This window comes from Lipotes vexillifer, unplaced genomic scaffold (assembly GCF_000442215.2).
Source record: "Lipotes vexillifer unplaced genomic scaffold, Lipotes_vexillifer_v1.1 scaffold61, whole genome shotgun sequence".
Lineage (NCBI taxonomy): Eukaryota > Metazoa > Chordata > Mammalia > Artiodactyla > Lipotidae > Lipotes > Lipotes vexillifer.
Genome location: NW_006787051.1, coordinates 1,521,755 through 1,547,044, shown reverse-complemented (window position 1 = coordinate 1,547,044; position 25,290 = coordinate 1,521,755). Strand labels below are relative to the sequence as shown.

The following is a 25,290-nucleotide window of genomic DNA, read 5'->3' as shown; positions in this document are numbered from 1 at the left end:
CCCGCCCCAGCGCCCGCAGCCGGCCGAGCTCCGCGCCCCGTGCCTCCGTCCTGGGTCGCGGTGGTAGGAGATGCGCCCGGCTCCACGGGACAGGCGGGCGCAGAGTGGGAGGTTCCGGCGCCTCCGCAGAGCATCGCGGGTCCGGGGCTGGGGGCGCCGCGGCTTGCTATGCTCTCCGCTCTTTCCCGGCTCTGAAGCCTCGAGAACAAGGCTAGGCAGCAGTAGTTTAATGGGCAGTTTGCCTGCTGGGAACTAGGGGCCTGCTGGGGTCTCAGTTCTTGGCTGGCCCCGAAACACGAGGTTGCCAGGCGCGTGACGGCAGCAGGTAGGAGTGAGCCGCTGGTGCAGTGATGAGCAGGGAAGGAAGGGCACTGGCTGTTGGCCTGTGAACCTAGGCAAGAAGGACCAGCCAACACAATCCAGACCAAGGTCCGTGGGCCCAGCTCGGTCCTGGGCGGCTGGTCAGTGGAATCGACCTGCAGGTGTGGCTCTTGTCACTCCTGGCTTCAGGACAGATCCTGCTGCCCAGGGCACCGCCCTCAGTCCTCCAGGAGAGTGCGCCTGATTGGAGCCGGGGGAGGGGGTGGGGGTGGTGGGGGTGGGGGGGTGCCCGACTCAGCATGGCGGCTATGCATGTCTAGTGTGCCTTCGAGAGCAGTGGGGAGCCAGGGGAAGTCATGGCCTTGGGAATGTCCTCTGATGAAAAAAGAACCCGCAGGCTTATAAAATAACTTTTGTGTGGAACGTTGGTGTGTTGAAAAGCAGTTCTGTGTGCTTTTCCCCCTTGGTGTGAATCAGCAGTGCTGAGGCAGCAGGCGTGATACAGAAGTGTGATCAGAGACCGTCTGGAATCACCAAACTCCAGGGAAACTAGAGGTGGCAGCAAGCCAGTGAAGAGGACAGGAGCTGGGGGCGGTGGCACTGGTGGCAGCCCAGCAGGCGCCCCTCATCTCAGGGCCCTAATCCTGGCTCCAGCCGGGTGGTCAGGGCAGCTGCAAGGTCTTCTGCGCGAGCAGAGCCCACAGTCCTGAGCGGTTCTTCGCTGTGTTTGGGTCCTCTCCCCCCATCCAAGGGGAGAAATCTAGATGAGGTTTAAGAATTAGTACTTTAGGGCTTCCCTAGGGCTTCCCTGGTGGCGCAGTGGTTGAGAGTCCTCCTGCCGATGCAGGGGACACGGATTCGTGCCTCGGTCCGGGAAGATCCCACATTCCGCGGAACGGCTAGGCCCGTGAGCCATGGTCGCTGAGCCTGCGCGTCCGGAGCCTGTGCTCCGCAACGGAAGAGGCGGCAACAGTGAGAGGCCCGCTTACCGCAAAAAAAAAAAAAAAGAATTAGTGCTTTAAGAATGTGGATCTCATAGTTGAAACCTCGGAAAACGTGTTTTCAGCACAAGGTGTTAAAGTGAAGGGACGCCTTTTCAAGGAGGGTGTCTCCATGTGGGCAGAACTAGAGAATAAATGGGTCTTGAATAAACAAAACAAAACAAACAAAAAAATCTAAATAGATTAATTCCTTTGTTAATATCCCCCAAAGACTTTGAATAAAGACAACAATTCTTAACATGTTTTCAGAGTCCTGAATGTGTCCCTATTATGTTTCTATCTCTCAGCACTCTTCCCTCATTCCCCAAACATTCAAACTCTAGGTATCATTGGTATTCTTTTAAAACCACAAGTGTGTCCATATTCTTTGCCACCTTAGGACACTCTCACAGGCAGTACCTCTGCCTGAATGCATTTTCCCTCTCAGCTTTGTAACACCAACTTATGCTATATGTATGCACTTAAATGTTGTTTCCCATCCTCTTGGAAGCCTTCTTCAGGCTCCAGACCAAATTAAGTACACCTGTTATCCCCCGTAGACACCCCCCGACGCACACATATTATTTTTCAGAATACTCAGTGCACTTGCAACTACAGATTCAGTATTTGTTTTCTCCAGAATGCTGGTCTCTTCATATAGACACATTTAATGTCTTTCTTTGACTGTGTGTCTAATTTTTACACACTTCCTGCAACACAGTAAGCATAAATGTATATTTAAAATGTATGAATGAAAAATTAATAACTGAGTGGATGTATGAAGGTTTTGCTCTAGCATGAACCACTGACTTGGCGGCCTTTGAATCTGTTGAATGTCAGCCTGATTCAAGTGATGGAACGTTTGTGTCAGATCCTGCTACACCTGTGATAGGCTTTTACACAAACCCATGCTCACCACAGTTACACCACTGCCATGACACTGTTTAACTCAGATTGGTAAATAGCATCTCAGCCTGGTTTAGTAAAAGCTACGTAATCACTCTCTGCTGAATAACGTGTCCCTTATGCCTTGGAATGTTTGGAGAGTTAGAACGTGTACAAGTCAAATGTTAGTAAGAATAGTAGGAGTAGCAAGAGAATTAGCAAAGGAGCTAACAATAGGAGATAGTTTACTACCTTCCAGTTACTATTCCCAGTAATTACAAGTAGTGACCCAATTAATCCTCAGAATAACCCCCAAAGGTGTTTTTTAATTCGTACTTTACAGAAGATGTAACTGAGGCATATAAAGGTTAAGCAAAAGTTCAGGGTCACAAATCTCCTCTTAATACTCTGACTTCTTTTAAGGCACATACTCTCTGTGGAGGGGCAGAATGAGGGGCTCTTTCCTACCACCCGAGTCACCAGCCGAGGACTTTCATTTGTCTGTGACACATTTCTTTCTAGCCAGCCCTTTCTGTTCAGAGTTAAGTATGCAGACTCCTACATCTGGATATGTCAGGCCAACTTGTATTAGATCACCTTTCTGTCACAAAGTAAATAAGAAGCAGGAGAAATATTGTTTAGTGTTTGAAGGCATAGACTTCTGGTTTCATTGAAGATGAAGTTGCTCCATACCCTTCAGGTCCTCCCTCTTATTACTAAAAACATTCCTAGATGAAACAACAAACAAGCATAGGAAGATTCTAAACAAGACAGAGAAGAAGGCAAACCCCTAGGAACTTTGGACCTGAGGAAATCGCATAGTGCTGAATCCCTGCATTTTCTTATTGCTTCCATACATCCTGCACAGATTGCTGCACAAACCTCCAACTCAGAACCATCAAGAGACACAGACCAAAAAAAGCTTTAAGAAAAGTCTGTTCTTGCTAGCCAAAGAACTGGGAAAAGGGTGACCTTAACAGAATAGAAAACATTTTTGCAATACCTGTCTTACTCCAGACAAATACCAGTGGAAAAATCGTACCTGTCTCCCACTGGCAGGATTCACTGGGGCCAAGCAGGGAGGTATTCTTCACCCCACCCACCCTTTGATTCCCCTGCCAGGGTATTGTCAGTGGGGTCCAGCAGGGAAATGAACCTACTCTGTCATCAGGCAGCAATGAGACAATGAGGAAGTGTGAGGTGGTACTAGTTGGTACTCTGCTCCCCTGTAACTGCACCCCCCTTGTGAGTAGGGATCCAGTGGGGACCTGAGCTTCCACCTCCACCTTCAACAACAGAGCAGTGTGAGCCAGCTCTGCAGGTCCCCCCTCCCTAGTGGCAGTGGGACCCAACAAGGAACTGACCTTACTTGGAAGAAAGGAGGTGTGCAAATTGGCATCACACTATAACTGGGAAGATGACAAGGTGGTGGTGGGAGCTGCACTTGCATCTCATTCATCTGCAAGGAGGCAGTTGGTGTCAGCACTCCATTTTTCCAGAGCTGTGTCAGTAGTGCTCAGCAGGAGGCTGAAGAGATACACATACACCTAGTAGTTGCAGTGACAGGGGACATCCTCCTAAAAAAGGATTGAATCTGATCCAGAGTCTCATAATATCCTAAATGTCTCTGCCAGCAGGAAGCTGAAGAGATACACATACACCTAGTAGTTGCAGTGACAGGGGACATCCTCCTAAAAAAGGATTGAATCTGATCCAGAGTCTCATAATATCCTAAATGTCTCTGCTGCAGTAAAAATCACTGTCATACCGAGAACCAGAAAAATCACAATTCAATGAGAAAAGACAATATATGTGTACATCAAGATGAAAAGGATGTTAAAATTATCTGGTAAGGATTTTAAGGCAGCCATCAAACAAATGCTTCAATAAGCAATCATTGAAATTCTATTTCTTTGAAATAGAAAAATTTCAGCAAAGAAATAGAATTATGAAATATAACCAAGGGAAATTTCTAGATCTGAAAAATATAATCACTGAAGTTAAAAAGAAACAATGGGATTAAGCAGAGGTGTTGCCACCATATGTGTACAGCCATCAGCATATCTTCAGTGAATGAGTCGCTGTGCTTGGGCCTCAAATAGACATAGCGAGCAAATCCAATAGTGTATGCACACTACAGTGAGGTGGAAGGAGCAAGTTGAGAAGGCCTTATACCTCCCCTGGGCAGAGGGTATCCTCATAACTATGTACCCATTGAAGACACAGGAAATCATAATGAAAATAAAGCTGCCCACCAACACAATGGCAGAGAACAGAAAAATAGCCATTTCATGATAGGGAGTATAGTCACAAGCAAGGCAGACTACAGGTGAGATGTCGCAAAAGAAGTGTTGGAAGGTGTTGAAGTCACAGAAAGACAAGTTAAATACTATGAGGACAGTGCACACAGAAACCAGGAACCCAGCCACCCAAGTGGCCATCATCCGCTGAAAGCAGATCTTATGGGTCATCAGGATGGAGTAGTGCAGTGGGTTGTGAATAGCAGTGTAATGGTCATAGGACATGGCAGCCAAGAGTAAGCAGTTATTGCCTGCCAAGCCAAAGAAGAAAAATATCTGTGTGGCACACTCAGGAAGAGAAATGGTCTTACTGTCTGATAGCAAGTCCACCAGCACGTGGGGGATGATTACCATAGTGGTACAGGTTTCTGCAAAGGAGAGACTACAAAGGAAAAACTACGTGGGGATGTGAAGGTTGTGACTGAGGTTGATGGCCACCACTGTGGACACATTTGCAGCTAGGATGATAGCTTGGCAGAAGAAAATCTTCGCAAAGAGGAGACTCTGTAGGTCTGGGAAACTGGAAAATCCCCACAGAAGGCATGTGCTCACTGTGGTATGATTGCCCATCTTCTTGGTGCACTTCGTCGTAGCAGCACTCTTCCAAAGGTGCAGGGTTATTGAAGTCAAGACTCTGAGATGATTGTAAAATATCCTTGTGCACCAGTGTCACCTGGACTTTAATCAGGGGGACCTGAGCTACCAGGCACCTCTTCATGGGAGAGCCTGAGAAAGTGATGCTAAATGCATTTGACTGAAGTAAAAGTTCAGGAGTCAGAGTGATGAGAATAATTCTAGTATGAAAATCTGTATAAATGACATGGAGTGGGCCCAAGCATCTTCTTGGATTATACTCACAAAAGCATTCTTATCTCTCTCTTTTCCAACCTGGATCTGCATGTAAGAGGGAAACATGAATAAAATTGCTCTGTTCTCATCCACCGGATTTTGTGATGCTGCATTTTTCAAATGCTCTTTTAGATATAATGGTAACTTGGTACTCAGGAGTGCTTCATAAACTATTGACTGAATGAATAAAATAATCAAATCATTTAAATAAAATGAAAATAACATTTTTTTTTTTTAATTAGGGAGATCAGTGAAATTTTCCAAAAGAACTTTAACTTTCCTTCAATGAAATCCTCTCTCCATCAGTGTTTCACCACGTAGTGGCTCTAAAAGTAATAATTGTGGCAATGACCTGACCACATAAACGAATTTAACTTGTTGTAACTTCTGCTGGGTTCCTATCCATGGTAATAATTAAAGCTTGAGATTTAAAATATCATTAGTTCTTAATACATGTAAATAATTTTAAGTTCTTAATAATTTCTCATTGAAGGTCTTTTCAGATGCCTAATATAATGTTAATGGATTAGCTTGGCGTCAAAATGATTTTGAAGGCACTGTCTCATTTAGAGTGACATATTCTGGTCATGATGTTCTAATCAAATTTTGGATTTTTTAGCAAAACCTCCAGGACATTTTCTAGCAGGTATACTTGTTATGTGGTTTGCTTTGAAGTGCAGACCTGAATGGAATAAACTCCAATTCCTCAGATCAATTTTGTAAATAATATTTTTATTTCAACTATTTATTATTCCAATCTTGAAGAGGTAAGGGCGGAAAAATGACATGAAGACACTCCACGGAATTTTGATTTTAACTTCAGTCATTGTTAAAGGGGAAGGGGAAGAAAAATAGTAAGGAATCAGCAGTGGAAAATGAAGGAGTATGCAAGAGAAAGAAACATAGGCTGGAAATTATTCTGTAGGACTAACAAATATATTGTGATGTGAAGGGTTGTTGTTTTCTCTTTGCATTGTAGTTATGGGCAAAGAATACAAGAGGATTCAGGCCAGGTAACGAGCACCCACCTAATACCTATAACGTGCCAGACAATATGCTGGGGTTAGACAGAGATGTCTCATGTCATCCTCACAAGTCTATGTGCTTGGAATTTCATTTTGATTTTATAAAACACAAAGCGAGTTATAGAGTGGTTAAGTGACTATGGAAGTCGTGAGTTTATTCAACACATACTGACTAAATGCATATGATGGGCCAGGCAATTTTATATATGGGAAACACAAAATGTAACCAGACACATAGGATCTCTGTGATGAAAGAGTGAATGACTACTTTGGTTTGTGGAGTCAAGGAAGCCCTCTCTGAGGAGGTGATGTGCTTAAATAGAAAACAATGGCAAAAGCAACCAACAGGTGAAGATTAGGGGAGGGAGCATTACTGGCATGTTTCACAGCTAATAACTCAAAGACCCTAAGGTGAGACACTCATCTGCCTAAGCAGTCTTCAGGCTAGACCCAAATGGCTTGTCTTTGAGACCACTCCACTCTCTTTCCTCTGGAGGTTTTCCAGTCTATTTCCTCTAAAGGAAACATTTTTCCATTCTTACTGCTTTAGCTATCACTCACCTTGTACAACTCTGCGATTCTAACCTCTACTGTAAAGGAATCTCCAATTTTCTTTGGCACATTTCCAGGCCAAAATGTCCTCCTAGTATTGAATGTAAGATTTTCAGAACAGAATTGGTCATATTTCCCCCACATGTCAGACTTTTCTCCTGTATTTCCTATTTGAGTTAGTTGCAGTCATTAGAGAGCTACCGTCAGACCCCAATTTTGATTTCTTCCTCACCTTTATACACATAAATTCACTACCAAAATTCCAGATGTCCTTTTGCCATCATCTTTTTTGTTGTTTGTTTTTTGTTTTTTTTCTCTCTGCCATTGTCCTTGACCTATCCGATAAGGTGAATATGGTGCCTCTGTAGTTTTCTATTAGTCACAAATCTGTTGCATTTTTATTCACTACATTGTGACCAGATATTGGATTCCTAAACAGTTAAGTCATTAATAGTGTCAAAAACAGTGAATGACTATACACTGCTTATAGGAGGAAATCCAAATACCCCAGCATGATATTTGATGCTCATCGCAAATGGATCCCTAGACGCTGCTCCTGGCTCAGTTTCCACCACATCCCTTTAAGTAACCCTACACTCAAAGCAGACAGTACTGCCCTCTCTTTTCCAAACACATCATGATCCGTCATGCTGCTGTGCCCTTGCATGTGGGGTTCCCTCTGCCCCAACTTGTCCTCCATTTTGTTTCCTATAGACTTTTACTCATTTTTCAGGACCCAGCTTGGATTACTTTGATTCCTCATCCTCTCCACATTTTCTAGATTCCAGGATCCTGAATAAGAAATGTCTCCCGCATTCTACTTCCTCACTCGTGGATTTTGGCCACAGCCTCTACTTTTTCCCTCTCCCAGTCCTTTCCTTCACCTGCTACCAGCTTTTCTACGTCCAATCTACAATCACTGTACATTCCATTTTAGATTTTTAGGTACCTTTTGCTTACAAAGTAGATAATTCTAATAACTTCTAGGCTTCATTGCATGCTGCAGTTACACCATCTCATATATCCTCATGGCTATCCCAAGAGATGTGCCATTAGCACAACCATGTTTGTAGTGAGGAACCTATGGCCTAGAGAGTTACTTAATTTGCCAGAAGTGATACAGCTGGTAAGTGTACATATGTAACATATACACAGCAAGGCAGTCAGAGTCTAGAGAGCCACTTGCTTGGCTAGTTGATTATAAGGCTTCCCTCAGTGCAACTGCACTAACCGCATTTCCTGCCTCAAACCTCCCCTATATGGGGACCATCCCACTGTTTCCAAAAACAGTTTATCCTTTGTGACTCTTCTACTTTGTACATGTTGTTTTCTGTAAGTTGTAGTGTTCTTCTTGCCCTTTTATGACGGCTAAAAACAGCATTCTTAGAAAGACAATTCAAATGTCTTGTCCCTCAGAATTCTCCTCAAACCTCCCTATGTGTGTTAGTCATTTCTTCTTTTAGGTTTACATCATTTTATTGTGAGGAGGTTGGGTTTTTGTTTTTTTTTCCTGCCATGTGACATGTGGGATGTTAGTTCCCAAACCACGGATAGAACCCGTTCCCCCTGCAGTGGAAGCGTGGAGTCCTAACCACTGGACTGCCAGGGAATTCCCAGGAGGTTGGGTTTTTGTTGTTGCTGTTTGGGTGGTTTTGTGTGTGTGTGTGTGTGCGTGTGTGCGCGCGTGTGTGCGCGCGCATGCTTGAATCCTGTACTACACAGAGCAGAGACTTGTTTTAAAATTTTGTATGTCCCAACTTGCATCCTGAGCCTAGTGGTTGTAGAATTTTTACTAAGGTTAGTTGAGAGGCTATAGGGGAAAAAATCCATATTCTCCAGAAAGCGTCCATGCTTATACTTCAGTGCATTTGTTAACCCTTCTTCAATATGCCACTTGTTCTCCTTAGTATTTATTTTGTTTGATGTGTACTAAACATAGTTGGTTTCTCTCTAAATAGTTTTAAGAATAATGTCACGTAGCATTGCCAACGCATGTATAGATGCTTTCTACATTCATTCTTTCTTATTAAAAATTTTTTTTTGAATTTTATTTTTTTATACAGCAGGTTCTTATTAGTTATCCATTTTATACATATTAGTGTATACATGTCAATCCCAATCTCCCAATTCATCACACCGCCACCACCCACCCCCCGCTGCTTTCCCCGCTTGGTGTCCATATGTTTGTTCTCTACATCTGTGTCTCAATTTCTCCCTGCAAACCGGTTCATCTGTAGCATTGTTCTAGGTTCCACATATATGCGTTAATATACGATATTTGCTTTTCTCTTTCTGACTTACTTCACTCTGTATGACAGTCTCTAGATTCATCCACGTCTCAACAAATGACTCAATTTCATTCCTTTTTATGGCTGAGTAATATTCCATTGTATACATGTACCACAACTTCTTTATCCATTCGTCTGTCGTTGGGCATTTAGGTTGCTTCCATGACCTGGCTATTGTAAATAGTGCTGCATTGAACATTGGGGTGCATGTATCTTTTTAAATTATGGTTATCTCTGGGTATATGCCCAGTCGTGGGATTGCTGGATCATATAGTAATTCTATTTTTAGTTTTTTAAGGAACCTCCATACTGTTCTCCATAGTGGATGTATCCATTTACATTCCCACTAACGGTGCAAGAGGGTTCCCTTTTCTCCACACCCTCTCCAGCATTTGTTGTTTGTAGATTTTCTGATGCTGCCCATTCTAACTGGTGTGAGGTAATACCTCATTGTAGTTTTGATTTGCATTTCTCTAATGATTAGTGATGTTGAGCAGCTTTTCATGTGCTTCTTGGCCATCTGTATGGCTTCTTTGGAGAAATGTCTACTTAGGTCTTCTGCCCATTTTTGGATTGGGTTGTTTGTTTCTTTAATATTGAGCTGCATGAGCTGTTTATATATTTTGGAGATTAATCCTTTGTCCGTTGATTCGTTTGCAAATATTTTCTCCCATTCTGAGGGTAGTCTTTTCGTCTTATTTATGGTTTCCTTTGCTGTGCAAAAGCTTTGAAGTTTCATTAGGTCCCATTTGTTTATTTTTGTTTTTATTTCCATTACTCTAGGAGGTGGATCAGAAAAGATCTTGCTGTGATTTATGTCAAAGAGTGTTCTTCCTATGTTTTCCTCTAAGAGTTTTATAGTCTCTGGTCTTAAATTTAGGTCTTGAGTCCATTTTGAGTTTATTTTTGTGTACGGTGTTAGGGAGTGTTCTAATTTCATTTTTTTACATGTAGCTGTCCAGTTTTCTGAGCACCACTTATTGAAGAGACTGTCTTTTCTCCATTCTATGTCTTTGCCTCCTTTGTCAGAGATTAGTTGACCATAGGAGTGTGGGTTTACTTCTGGGCTTTCTATTTTGTTCCATTGATCTATGTTTCTGTTTTTGTGCCAGTACCATATTGTCTTGATTACTGTAGCTTTGTGGTATAGTCTGAAGTCAGGGAGTTTGATTCCTCCAGCTCCGTTTTTTTCCCTCAAGACTGCTTTGGTCATTTGGGGTGTTTTGTGTCTCCATACAATTTTTAAGATTTTTTGTTCTAGTTCTGTAAAAAATGCCATTGGTAATTTGATAGGGATTGCATTGAATCTGTAGATTGCTTTGGGTAGTATAGTCATTTTCACAGTGTTGATTCTTCCAATCCATGAATATGGTATACCTCTCCATCTATCTGTATTATCTTTAATTTCTTTCATCAGTGTCTTATAGTTTTCTGCAGACAGGTCTTTTTTCTCCCTAGGTAGGTTTATTCCTAGGTATTGTATTCTTTTTGTTGCAGTGGTAAATGGGAGTGTTTCCTTAATTTCATTTTCAGATTTTTCATCATTAGTGTATAGGAATGCAAGAGATTTCTGTGCATTAATTTTGTATCCTGACACTTCACCAAATTCATTGATTAGTAGTTTTCTGGTGACATCTTTAGGATTCTCTATGTATAGTATCATGTCATCTGCAAACAATGACAGTTTTACTTCTCCTTTTCCAAATTGTATTCCTTTTATTTCTTTTTCTTCTCTGATTGCCGTGGCTAGGACTTCCAAAACTATGTTGAATAATAGCGGTGAGAGTGGACATCCTTGTCTTTTTCCTGATCTTAGAGGAAATGCTTTCAGTTTTTCACTATTGAGAAGGATGTTTGCTGTGGGTTTGTCATATATGGCCTTTATTATGTTGAGGTAGGTTCCCTCCAAGTCCACTTTCTGGAGAGTTTTTATGATAAATGGGCGTTGAATTTTCTCAAAAGCTTTTTCTGCATCTATTGAGATGATCATATGGTTTTTATTCTTCACTTTGTTAATATGGTGTATGACATTGATTTGCGTATATTGAAGGATCCTTGCATACCTGTGGTAAATCCCACTTGATCATGGTGTATGATCCTTTTAATGTGTTGTTGGATTCTGTTTGCTAGTATTGTTTTGAGGATTTTTGCATCTATATTCATGAGTGATAGTGGTCTGTAATTTTCTTTTTTTGTAGTATCTTTGTCTGGTTTTGGTATCAGGGTGATGGTGGCCTCATAGAATGAGTTTGGGAGTGTTCCTCTGCAATTTTTTGGAAGAGTTTGAGAAGGATGGGTGTTAGCTCTTCTCTAAATGTTTGATAGAATTCACCTGTGAAGCCATCTGGTCCTGGAATTTTGTTTGTTGGAAGATTTTTATATTATTTATTTATTTATTTGCGGTACGTGGGCCTCTCACTGTTGTGGCCTCTCCCGTTGTGGAGCACAGGCTCCGGACGCGCAGGTTCAGTGGCCATGGCTCACGGGCCTAGCTGCTCCGCGGCATGTGGGATCTTCCCATACTGGGGCACAAACCCGTGTCCCCTGCATCAGCAGGTGGACTCTCAACCGCTGCACCACCAGGGAAGCTCTGTTGGAAGATTTTTAATCACAGTTTCAATTTCATTACTTGTGATTGGTCTGTTCGTATTTTCTATTTCTTCGTGGTTCAGTCTTTGAAGCTTATACCTTTCTAAGAATTTGTCCATTTCTTCCAGGTTGTCCATTTTATTGGCATAGAGTTGCTTGTAGTAGTCTCTTATGATGCTTTGTATTTCTGCGGTGTCTGTTGTAACTTCTTCTTTTTCTTTCCTAATTTTATTGATTTGAGTCCTCTCCCTCTTTTTCTTCATGAGTTTGGCTAACCGTTTATCAATTTTGTTTATCTTTTGAAAGAACCAGCTTTTAGTTTTATTGATTTTGCTATTGTTTTCTTTGTTTCTGTTTCAGTTATTTCTGCTCTGATCTTTATGATTTCTTTCCTTCTGCTAACTTTGGGTTTTGTTTGTTGTTCTTTCTCTAGTTCCTTTAGGTGTAAGGTTAGATTATTTATTTGAGATTTTTCTTGTTTCTTGAGGCAGGCTTGTATAGCTGTAAACTTTCTTCTTAGAACTGCTTTTGCTGTATCCCATAGGTTTTGGATTGTCATGTTTTCATTGTCATTTGTCTCTAGGTATTTTTTGATTTCCTCTTTGATTTCTTCAGTGTTATCTTGGTTATTTAGTAACGTATTGTTTAGCCTCCATGTGTTTGTGTTTTTTACATTTTTTTCCCTGTATTTCATTTCTAATCTCATAGCGTTGTGGTCAGATAAGATGCTTGATATGATTTCAGTTTTCTTAAATTTACTGAGGCTTGATTTGTGACCCAGGATTTGATCTATCCTGGAGAATGTTCTGTGTGCACTTGAGAAGAAAGTGTAATCTGCTGTTTTTGGATGGAATGTCCTGTAAGTATCAATTAAGTCTGTCTGGTCTATTGTGTAATTTAAAGCTTCTCTTTCCTTATTTATTTTCATTTTCGATGATCTGTCCATTGGTGTAAGTGAGGTGTTAAAGTCCCCCACTATTATTGTGTTACTGTCGATTTCCTCTTTTATAGCTGTTAGCAGTTGCCTTATGTATTGAGGTGCTCCTATGTTGGGTGCATATATATTTATAAATTGCTATATCTTCTTCCTGGATCGATCCCTTGATCATTATGTGTGTCCTTCTTTGTCTGTTCTAATAGTCTTTATTATAAAGTCTATTTTATCTGATATGAGAATTGCTACTCCAGCTTTCTTTTGATTTCCATTTGCATGGAATATCTTTTTCCATCCCCTCACGTTCAGTCTGTATGTGTCCCTAGGTCTGAAGTGGGTCTCTTTTAGACAGCATATATATGGATCTTGTTTTTGTATCCATTCAGCAAGCCTGTGCCTTTTGGTTGGAGTGTTTAATCCATTCACATTTAAGGTAATTAACGATATGTATGTTCCTATGACCATTTTCTTAATTGTTTTGGGTTTGTCTTTATAGATCCTTTTCTTCTCTAGTGTTTCCCACTTAGAGAAGTTCCTTTAGCGTTTGCTGTAGAGCTGGTTTGGTGGTGCTGGATTCTCTTAGCCTTTGCTTGTCTGTAAAGTATTTTTTTTTTGTAAAGCTTTTGATTTCTCCATCGAATCTGAATGAGATCCTTGCTGGGTAGTGTAATCTTGGTTGTAGGTTCTTCCCTTTCATCACTTTAATTATATCATGCCACTGCCTTCTGGCTTGTAGAGTTTCTGCTGAGAAATCAGCTGTTAACCTCATGGGAGTTCCCTTGTATGTTATTTTTCGTTTTTCCCTTGCTGCTCTCAGTAATTTTTGTTTGTCTTTAATTTTTGCCAATTCGATTACTTTGTGTCTCGGTGTGTTTCTGCTTGGGTTTATCCTGTATGGGACTCACTGCACTTCCTGGACTCGTGTGGCTATTTCCTTTCCCATGTTAGGGAAGTTTTCGGCTATAATCTCTTCAGATATTTTCTCAGGTCCTTTCTCTGTCACTTCTCCTTCCGGGACCCTTATAATGTGAATGTTGTTGCGTTTAATGTTGTCCCAGAGGTCTCTTAGGCTGTCTTCATTTCTTTTCATTCTTTTTTCTTTATTCTGTTCTGCAGCAGTGAATTCCACCATTCTGTCTTCCAGGTCACTTATCCGTTCTTCTGCCTCAGTTATTCTGCTATTGATTCCTTGTAGTGTAGTTTTCATTTCAGTTGTTGTATTGTTCATCTCTGTTTGTTTCTTCTTTAATTCTTCTAGTTCTTTGTTAAACATTTCTTGCATCTTCTCGATCTTTGCCTTCATTCTTTTTCCGAGGTCCTGGATCATCTTCACTATCATTATTCTGAATGCTTTTTCTGGAAGGTTGCCTATCTCTACTTCATTTAATTGTTTTTCTGGGGTTTTATCTTGTTTCTTCATCTGGTACATAGCCCTCTGCCATTTCATCTTGTTTGTCTTTCTGTGAATGTGGTTTTTGTTTCACAGGCTGCAGGATTGTAGCTCTTCTTGCTTCTGCTCTCTGCCCTCTGGTGGATGAGGCTATCTAAGAGGCTTGATGGGAGGGACTGGTGGTGGGTAGAGCTGACTGTTGCTCTGGTGGGCAGAGCTCAGTAAAACTTTAATCCACTTGACTCTTGATGGGTGGGGCTGGGTTTCCTCCCCAGTTGGTTGTTTGGCCTGAGGCAACCCAACACTGGAGCCTGTCTGGGCTCTTTGGTGGGGCTAATGGCAGACTCTGGGAGTGCTTACGCCAAGGAGTACTTCCCAGAACTTCTGCTGCCAGTGTCCTTGTCCCCACGGTGAGCCACAGCGCCCCCCCCACCTCTGCAGGAGACCCTCCAACACTAGCAGGTACGTCTGTTTCAGTCTCCCCTGGGGTCCCTGCTCCTTCCCCTGGGTCCCGATGCACACACTACTTTGTGTGTGCCCTCCAAGAGTGGAGTCCCTGTTTCCCCCAGTCCTGTGAAAGTCCTGCAATCAATTCCCACTAGCCTTCAAAGTCTGATTCTCTAGGAATTCCTCCTCCCATTGCCGGACCCCCAGGTTGGGAAGCCTGATGTGGGGCTCAGAACCTTCACTTCAGTGGGTGGACTTCTGTGGTATAAGTGTTCTCCAGTTTGTGAGTCACCCACCCAGCAGTTATGGGATTTGATTTTACTGTGATTGCACCCCTCCTACCATCTCATTTTGGCTTCTCCTTTGTCTTTGGATGTGGGGTATCTTTCTTGGTAAGTTCCAGTGTCTTCCTGTCAATGATTGTCCAGCAGCTAGTTGTGATTCTGGTGTTCTTGCAAGAGGGAGTGAGAGCACGTCCTTCTACTCTGCCATCTTGGTTCCTCTATGCTCCCTGTTATAGGAGCAGTTATGGCAATTGTGTCTTATTTGATGCCACAGAAAGTGAAGCGTATTGTCCAGGCTGGAAAGTAATAGTCCTCTTTTCTTTGTTCCAAGTTTAGACGGGGAGAGGGGAAATGCACTTTATTCGTTAAACAAACATGTATTAAATACTGGTGTGTATTTACTTTTTTTCTTTGCTGAGTCATGCATTTATTTATTTATTTTAACTAATTTCATCCCTAGTTTCCTATTCTTTTGCCTGTCTTTTTTTATTGTTAAACTGTAGTTGATTTACAACATTGTGTTAGTTTCAGGTGTACAACTTCAGATTCTTTTCCATTATAGATTATTACAAGATATTGAATATAGTTCCATGTGCTATAAGGTAAATCTTTGTTGTTTTCTATTTTATATATGGTAGTATGTATCTTTTAACCCCATACTCCTAATTTATCCCTTCCCTTCCCCTTTCCCCTTTGGTAACTATAAGTTTGTTTTCTGTCTGTGAGTCTGCTTCTGTTTTGTAAATAAGTTGATTTGTAATTTTTTTAGATTCTGAATATGTGATATCATATAATATTTGTCTTTCTCTTTCTGACTTACTTGACTTAGTATGATAATCTCTAGATCCATCCATGTTGCTGCAAGTGGCGTTATTTCTTTCTTTTTTATGTCTGAGTAATATTCCATTGTGTGTGTGTGTGTGTATAATACACACACACACACACACACACATATATACATATCACATCTTCCTTATCCATTCATCTGTCAATGGACATTTAGTTTGCTTCCATGTCTTGGCTATTGTGAATAGTGCTGCTATGTACATAAGCGTGCATTGTATCTTTTCGAATTAGAGTTTTCATCTTTTCCCAGTATTGCGCAGGACTGGAATTTCTGGATCATATGGTAACTCAATTTTTCGTTTTTTAAGAAACTTCCCAGCTATTTTCCATAGTGGCTGCACCAATTTACATTCCCACCAACAGTGTAGGAGGGTCCCCTTTTCTCCACCACCTCTCCAGTGTTTATTATTTGTGGACTTTTTAATGACAGCCATTCTGATTGCCGTGAGGTGATATCTCATTGTAGTTTTGATATGCATTTCTTTAATAATTAGCTAATGTGGAGCTATTTTTCATGTGCCTGTTGGCCATCTGTGTGTCTTCTTTGCAGAAATGTCTATTTGGGTCTTCTACCCATTTTTGATTGGGTTATTTGGTTTTTTGATATTGAGTTGCATAAGTTGTCTGTATATTTTGGAAATTAAGCTCTTGTTGGTAGCATCATTTGCAAATATTTTCTCCCATTCCGTATGTTGTCTTTTCATTTTGTTTGGTTTCTTTTGCTGTACAAAAGCGTAATTTTGATTACGTGCCATTTGTTTATTTTTGCTTTTATTTCTATTACCTTGGGAGACTGAACTAAGAAAATATTACTGCAATTTATGTCTGAGAATGCTTTGCCTGTGTTCTGTCTTGGATTTTTATGGTGTCATGTCTTATATTTAAATCTTTAAGCCATTTTGAGTTTGTGTATGTGTGTATGGTGTGAGAGAGTGTTCTAACTTCAGTGATTTACATGGGGCTGCCCAGCTTTCCCAATACCACTTGCTGAAGAGACTGTCTTTTCTCCATTGTACCATCTTTGCCTCCTTTGTCAAAGATTAATTGACTGTAGGTGTGTGAGTTTAGTTTTGGGCTGTCTATGTTTGTTCCATTGATCATATGGCTGATTTTGTGCCCAAACCATGTGGTTTTGATTACTGTAGCTTTGTAGTATTGTCTAAAGTCTGGGAGGGATGTGCCTCCAGGTTTGTTCTTTTTCCTCAGAGTTGCTATGTTAATTCTGGGTCTTTTGTGGTTCCATATAAATTTTATGATTATTTGTTCTAGCTCTGTGAAAAATGTCATGGGTAATTTGATGGGGATCACATTAAATCTGTAGATTGCCTTGGTAGTATGGCCATTTTAACAATTTAATTATTGCAATCCAAGAGCATGGGATATCTTTCCATTTCTTTGTATAATCTTCAATTTCCTTTATCAGTGTTTTAGTTCTCAGTATATAGGTCTTTCATATCCTTGGTTAGGTTTATTCCTATTTTTTTTTTGCCGCAATTTTAAATGGGATTTTTTTTTTTTTTTACTTTCTGATATTTCATTGTTAGTATAAAGAAATGCAAGTTTCTGCATATTAATCTTGTATCCTGCTACCTTGCTGAATTCATTTATTAGTTCTAATAGTTTTTATGTGGAGTCTTTAGGGTTTCTATAGAGTATCATGTCGTCTGCATACAATGACAGTTTTACCTCTTCCCTTCCAATTGGGGTACCTTTTATTTCTTTTTCTAACTGCTGTGGCTAGAACTTCCAATACTATGTTGAATAGAAGAGATGAGAGTGGGCATCGTTGTTTTGTTCTAGAATTTAGTGGGAAGGCTTTCAGCTTTTCAGCCTTGAGTATTATATTAGCTGTGGGTTTGTTGTAAGTGGTGTTGGTATGTATTGATACTATCACATTACTAGGTGTTGTGGCTATATCCTAATGGGTCTTGAAATGTACTGAAAGAGTGAACAACATTTAGTACATGTCCCATTTAACTAAATGACAGAGAAAACAATTTAATTGGAAATAATTAGTCAGTGCATCTAGAAAGAAAACAAGGGAAGCTTCCTGGGGGAAGATGGCACTCCATTTACTCACTGAACTCTCATGACATAAACCTTTATATTTACCAGATTTTGCTGCAGGTAGGATACGAAATGGTAAAATAGCCCTCTGCTCTGACTAGTATAGAAGTCAGATAGATATGTTAAAACGTCATCCTAATACAATCAGATATGAACACAGAATTCATTAACTCAATCAGAGTGATTGAAGATGATTTTTTAGGAAGGTGACTTTTTTTTTGTAGAATTCCATTTTAATAAAATTCAGAAGCAATCAAGATGAAACTGTATTTTTTCTGTAACATATATATGTGTAATGAAATTATTTTATTGAATGGAAGATTCTTTAAATTCTATAGTGCTTTTCAGTCTTAAAAGTTTCACACACGTGATTTTGTATAATCCCATAATAAGCCTTTTTCCCCCCTTACCCCTTTATTGCCCTGCCTCCCTTCCCTCTCTGCACTGGTAACCATTAGTTTGTTCTCTATATCTGTAAGTCAGCTTCTTTTTTGTTTTATTCACTACTTTGTTGTATTTTCAGATTCCACATATAAGTAATATCATACAGTATTTGTCTTTCTCTGTTTGACTTATTTCAGTTAACATAATGATCTCAAAATCCATCCATGTTGCTGCAGATGGCACAATTTCATTCTTTTTTGTGGATGAGTAGTATTCCATTTGTGTGTGTGTGTGTGTGTGTGTGTGTGTGTGTGTGTGTGTGTGGTGTGTATACATGTGTGTTTCCATTCATCTGTTGATGGATGCTTAGCTTTCTTCCATACCTTGGGAATAGTAAATAATACTGTGAACACTGGAGTGCATGTGTCTTTTTGAATTAGCGTTTTGGGGTTTTTTTGGGTTTTATACCCAGGAGTGGAATTGTTGGGTCATATGGCTGTTCTATTTTTAGGTTTTTGAGAAACTTCTATACTGTTTTCCCCAGTGGTTGCACCAATTTACATTTAGGGAGGTGACATTTAAACTGGGTTTGAAACAAAGACTGTGGTTTAAGAAGCAGCGGGGAAGAACACTGCAAATAGAGAAACAATGTGTGCACAGTAGGAGAGCCACCAAGGGGCATTCCATGCTTGGGAGATGATGAGATGCTTTCCATGTAGAGGAGGTTGGTGGCAGAAGATGAGATGGACAGGTAAACCTTGAATGCCATGCTAGGGCACTTGCACTTGCAAGGACACTTTACTAGTTAAGAAGGTCTTCTCCCAAGTGACTCTGCCTGGGTATAAATACCAGCTCCTCCTTTAACAAACGTTATCACCTTCACAAATTAAGTAACTCCCTAAGCGATAGTTTCCTTATTTCAAACATGAGCACAATACTACTATTTATCTCGTAAGATATTTAAGAGAATAAATGAGAGAGATGATCTGATTACATTGGCTATCTCGATATTCTTTAAGTATGTCAAGCTCATTCCCACCATGGGGTCTTTGCAGTAGTGTTTCCTGTGAGTGTCATGTTTTACCCCTAGATCTTATATGGTGCATGCTTATCAATTCTAGTCGCAAAGTAAGTATCAGTTCCATAGAAAAGGCTTACCTGACTCTACAATTGGAAGTAGCCACCTAGTCCCACACTGTCATATCACTTTCCTTTAATTCTCTTCATGGCATTTTTCTCAGTCTGAGATAGCAGAGGTCATATGTGTCTTATCACATGTTATATTTCCCATCAGAGAATTGACTAATACATCATAGACATTAACTGAATATTTTTGGAATTAATTCATTGACTTTGCATAGTCAATTAAGCAACCTGTACCTTGGTTTCAATTTCTGTAGCATCAGGATTGAAATACCTACCACACAGAATTGTTGGGAGAAACCTAGTGAGAAAATTCTATCAAACACAGCATATTATCCAGTATATTTCAGATTTTGAATAAATACTGGTTACTTGCATCACTGCCTTGTAAATTTTTTCCAGTATTTCAGTACATAAAGAACACACAGACTTTCCAGATAAATGTATATTTTCTCTTTTCTTCAAGCTTTGTGGATCCTACAAAATACTTTCCAGTGTTGTCTCTACCAGTCTTTCTCCAACCTACAACTCCACACCAATGTCTTCTCACTGTTTTCCTTTCATTCCCTAGTGCCTGAAACCAAGCTCTGTATTGTTTGGAAACTCTGTATGTTACTTTCATGCTGTCATCTCAAACACAGAGTGGATATTTTAACAATGGATGAAAACGACCTGAGGAAGTTGAGTTCTTAAAAGACTTGTGCTGCAAAGAAGTCCTATCCACCAGTATATCAGCTAGATTTTTCCTGGAAGTTTTCCTGAAAGCTCAAGAATTGATCATAACATCATGAACCAGATGAGCCATCCAGGATGAGAATAGTCTATCCATAACCATTTTGCTTCCAAGATCTGCCTGAATGACAGACAATTATTGAAAAACTCCACTTCAACTCATTGTTATGTACAGAAAATAGTACAGATTTCAAAATGGTAAATTCACTTACTAAGTCATTGGCATAATTGTCAGCCAAGCAGCCACTGCCTACTGGAGAGCACCTCTGAGGATAGAATTATTTTCCAAGAATGTTTGGAAGCCATTCGAAAAATTTTCCTTACTTCTCCTTAAGTTAGTATTGATTCAGTCAACATTGTTAAGTACTTATGTATGCCAGGCTGTGATTAGACCACACATAAACATTGCATACCCTTTACTCCTCATACTCCTGTGGGTGAGAAAATGAACTTTTTTTTTCCATATTTCCCTCATTCATTCAGATTCTGACTGTAGAAGATAGAAAGGGGTGATAAATTAGGGGGTTCCCAGAATATATTTGGGGCTACTGCATGGCACTTACATACATTCTCCTATGAGAATCTGTTTCTTCATCACTCTGAGTCCTGACCTGGAATTGAGCCAGGTACATTTAACTTCCATTTCTCAGGCTTTCTCATTGAGAGTCGTCTGTCAGTGTCCTCGATTAAAGGCCAGGTGGCGTCAGTGCTTTCTACAACCTTATCAGAGTCTTGACCCCAAGAACCTTTGAAGGAGAGCTGTTATGTGCAGCAGGAGGATGACAATCATACCACAGTGAGCACAGTCCTTCTGTGGGGATTCTCCAGTTTTCCAGACCTGCAAGATCTCTCCTTTGTGAGAATTTTCTTCTCCCATGTGACCACCCTAGTTGCAAATGTGTCCATACTGGTGGCCTTCACGCTCAGTCACAATCTTCACACCCCCACGTACTTTTTCCCCTGTGGTTTGTCCTTTTCAGAAACCTGTACCACTAGGGTAATCATCCCCTGCATGCTAGTGGACTTGCTATCAAGAAAGCAAGACCCTTTCTCTTCCTGAGCGTGCCACAAAGATGTTTTTCTTCTTTGGCTTGGGAGCTAACAACTGCTTACTCTTGGCTGCCATGTCCTATGACCATTACACTGCTATTCACAACCCGCTGCACTACACCATCTTGATGACCAAAAGATCTGCTTTCAGCTCATGACAGCTTCTTGTGTTACTGGGATTGTGGTGTCACTGTGCATTGTCCTTGTACTATTCAACTTGTCGTTCTGTGACTCCAGCACCGTCAAGCACTTTTTTTTGTCACATTATGTCTGTAGTCTCCCTTGCCTGTGATTATACCTTTTTACAGAAAATGGTTCTTCTTGCCTTCACTGCCTTTGTTTTGCTGGGAAGCTTTATTTTTATTATGATTTCCGGTGTCTTCATTGGGTCCATAGTTATGAGGATGCCATCTGCCCAGGGGAGGTATAAGGCCTTCTCAACTTGCTCCTTCCACCTCACTGTGGTGTGCATACACTATGGATTTGCTGGCTTTGTCTATCTGAGACCCAGGGACAGTAACTCATTCCGTGAAGATATGCTGATGGCTGTGACATATACAGTACTGACACCTCTGCTTAATCCCATTGTTTAAGTCTAAGAAACAAAGAAATGAAAATATCCCTAAAGAAAGTACTAGGCAATATATGTAGGTTTTCCCCTAGATGGTAAATAAAAGAGCTCTGAACCCTTTTTAAAATTTTTACAGAGCATTGATAAAGTGGAGAAAGTAGAGTACTTCCAATAAAAATCATCACTTTGTATACAAAGCAATTAAAGTGTGTTCTAACGGCCTGATATGCTCTGGTCTCACTTCTTTCTTGCTATGAAACCAGATGTACTTTTAAAATATTTTAAAATGAAATAAAATATTCTAAAATATTACATATATATGTACATATACAGATATACACATGCATACACACATGCACATATGTATGTAGTAAATGTATCAAAAATGTTTTAGAATACTCTATTTTCATAATTTTGGTTTCCTTTGGAGAAGGAAGAAAATTATATTAAAAAGGAAAAGAAGAAAGAAGGAAAGAGAGGGAGAGACAGCGAGAGAGAGAGAGAAGGAGGGGAAAGAGAAAGATCACTGATTTACTTAATCAAAAAAGGAGAAAGCACAAACACAAATTTAGCATTGAAATGAGTGAAAGACCACAATGCAGAGAAATTTCAAAGCATTTCTTAATTAATTAATTTTATTTTTTTAACATCTTTATTGGAGTATAATTGCTTTACAGTGGTGTGTTAGTTTCTGCTTTATAACAAAGTGAATCAGTTATACATATACATATGTTCCCATTATCTCTTCCCTCTTGCGTCTCCCTCCCTCCCACCTTCCCTATCCCACCCTCAAAACATTTTAAGAAAATACCTGTTTAACTCTATTCAAAGAAACATGGAAACTAGATGGGAATGGATGAATTACTGGAAAAGAAAAAGATGAAAGTTGCTGCAGAAGAAATATGCATTTTTAACATACCAAATTCCAGGAATAATATAGACGTCTGTCAAAGAGGTATTCTTTCCAACCCCCAACAAAGGAGTAGACTAGATGGTTTCAAAATGAACTTTCACCAAAAGCAAATAATTCAAATGCTGTTTGAGTTACAGCATAGACAAAGATAAATAGCTTGGAATTTATGAAAACCACAGAGGTGGAAGGTGCTATAAATAACTGAATCTAATCGAGGCCATTGTCGTAAGGTTCTGCCTCCTCATGTAATTATCTAAGCTTTTAATTTCATTCATTATTTTAAGACTCAAAATTTTGACCAAATGGTATTTATCCCTGCGATACAAGGTTGATTTAACATATGAAAATCAGTGTGATACATCATATTAATAGAATGAAAAATAACAACCACATGATTGTGTCAATAGATGTAGAATATATACACTATGAAATATTATTCAGCCATTAAGAAAGAAGGAACTCTTGCCATTTGTGACATCGTAGGTGTACCTGGAGACATTGTGCTAAGTGAAATAAGCCAGACACAGATGGAAAAATACTGCATGAGCTCACTTATAAGTGAAATCTAAGAAAGTCAAATTCATAGAAGCAGAGAATAGAATGGTAGTTACCAGAGTTGGGGAAATGGAGGGAATGGGGAGATGCTGGTCAAAGGGTACAAAGTTAGTTATATAGGACGAATAAGTTCTAGAGATCGAATGTAGAGCATTATAACTGTAGTTAATAATACTGTATTTTATACTGGATATTTTCTAAGAGTAAACTTAAGTTACTCTTATTACACCTAAAAATGATAAAGAGATGTGAGTTGATGGGTATGTTAGCTTGGTTATATTTATCACTTCACTATGTATATGTATGTCAAAACATCAAGCTGGGGCTTCCCTGGTGGCGCAGTGGTTGAGAGTCCGGCCTGCCGATGCAGGGGACACGGGTTCGTGTCCCGGTCCGGGAAGATCCCACATGCCGTGGAGCTGCTGAGCCCGTGAGCCATGGCCGCTGAGCCTGCGCGTCTGGAGCCTGTGCTCCACAACGGGAGAGGCCACAACAGTGAGAGGCCCGTGTACCGCAAAAAAAAAAAAAAAAAAAAAAAAAAAGAAATCATGCTGAACACTTTAAATCATACATTTTATTAAAAAAATAAAAACATTTAAAATTGTTTTAAAGGTTAAAAGAACATGTCAACTAGCACTTTATTCATACCGCTTGAATGGAAACCATTGTATTTTTAAGAAACATTTCTTTGTTGTGAAAGAAAAGCACATAACCTATTTAACTTTGTTTCCTCAGTTCATAACCTCGTGCTAGAAATAAAAGAGACACTAAATAAATATTCATTGAATTAGAGTTAATGTTTAACCAACAGACATTTGTTGAATGCTTGCTGTGTACCAGACACTGTACTTTGAGCTAAGGATAATTAGTTCAACCTCCCACATCACTACTTTTACCCACCCACCAAAGTTTCTGCAACTGCATTACCAGCTCTCAACGACCAGTTAACTCTTTTTTTTCCTTATGTCTCAGTTTAAATGTCATTTCTCTGGTAAAGCCTTTCTTGAGCCTCACAAATAAATGCATTTGCCAAATGATATTATGAGGAATAGAGACTGAGCAAAAAGACACAGCCTGGGGCTTTTGGCAGTGAGGTAGGGTAAGTACATAGAACTTCGAGGTCAAAGGTAACCTAAGACTTGTGAGGCCAAGATCCTGTAGAGGAAAAAGCTATAGAGAAGTGAGCCTGAAATTCTGCATATAATTCCTCATTATGGAATTTGACTACTCCCAAGTTGCACTTGGGCTGGGGAGATAGCAAACACCAGGTGGAAATCAGCCTTTGAGAGCCTGATGATCTTAGCAGAGATTTTGGCATTTTGCATTGCTGGTTTGATAGAGTTTGATAGATAGGCTGTTTAAGGTAGAGGGCCCCACGACACCTTATGCTTTTATTTGAGAGTCCTAAAGTACTACACCTTAGGAGGAATTGCTGCATCCTAGAAATAAGGTCAAACCAGAAATAGATTATCCCCAGCAAAGTACAACCCCCAGCCACCACATTCTATTAGGATGCAAGTTTAGGAGTTATACTGTACATGGAGGCATCAGTTCTTTTTTATGTGAATGACCCCCTTGGGCACTCTGTTTTCATTTCCTCAAAGGGATCAAGCCAGTGCTTTATTTTTCTGCTAGAATAAAATTGAAAACAGTATGGAAGAAGATAATCTCATCTAGAACCTCTAAAATTTTTTATCCACATTGCTCATCAATGAAAAAAAAAGATAAGATATGCCACAAGATAGGACCAAATGCATAAAAACCAGGTACTTAAATATTAAATAAATATTAATAATACATCTAAGAAAAATAGGGGAATAATATGAAGTCACACCACAGAAATGAACAAAAAGAAAAAGAAAAGGAATCAAGTTTAAATCTTAAAAATGAAAAACAAAATAAATTAGGAATTCAGCTGTTGGGTTAATAGTAGATTGGACACAGCAGAAAAGATGATTAGTAAACTGAAAGGTAGGTTAGTACAAAACATACACATTACAAGACAAAGAAAAAATCATCAAAAATACAAAAAGAGTGTGAGAGCTGTATAAGAAATTATGGAAAGATCTAACATATGTGTAATGAACTTCTAGAAAAAAAGTAGAGAAATTTCTGAAGAAATATTCAATGATAATTTTCCAAACTGATGGACCATGAGCTACAAATTCAAGAAATTTTGCAGATT

The 25,290-nt window shown here is 39.8% G+C and overlaps 2 protein-coding genes across 2 annotated transcripts; one reads left to right on the top strand and one right to left on the bottom strand.

The window, feature by feature from the left end:
* Positions 1–4,186: 4,186 nt before the first annotated feature.
* Positions 4,187–5,056, bottom strand: LOC103075927 (olfactory receptor 10R2-like). Its single transcript, XM_082931168.1, is given in 3 exon segments — positions 4,187–4,236; positions 4,239–4,305; positions 4,307–5,056. Coding segments are annotated over 3 exon segments (867 nt in total).
* Positions 5,057–18,884: 13,828 nt separating this feature from the next.
* LOC103075654 (olfactory receptor 10T2-like) lies at positions 18,885–21,736 on the top strand. The gene is given in 6 exon segments (XM_082931166.1): positions 18,885–18,892; positions 20,845–21,049; positions 21,051–21,198; positions 21,201–21,316; positions 21,318–21,654; positions 21,657–21,736. Coding segments are annotated over 6 exon segments (894 nt in total).
* The last annotated feature ends 3,554 nt before the right edge of the window (positions 21,737–25,290 follow it).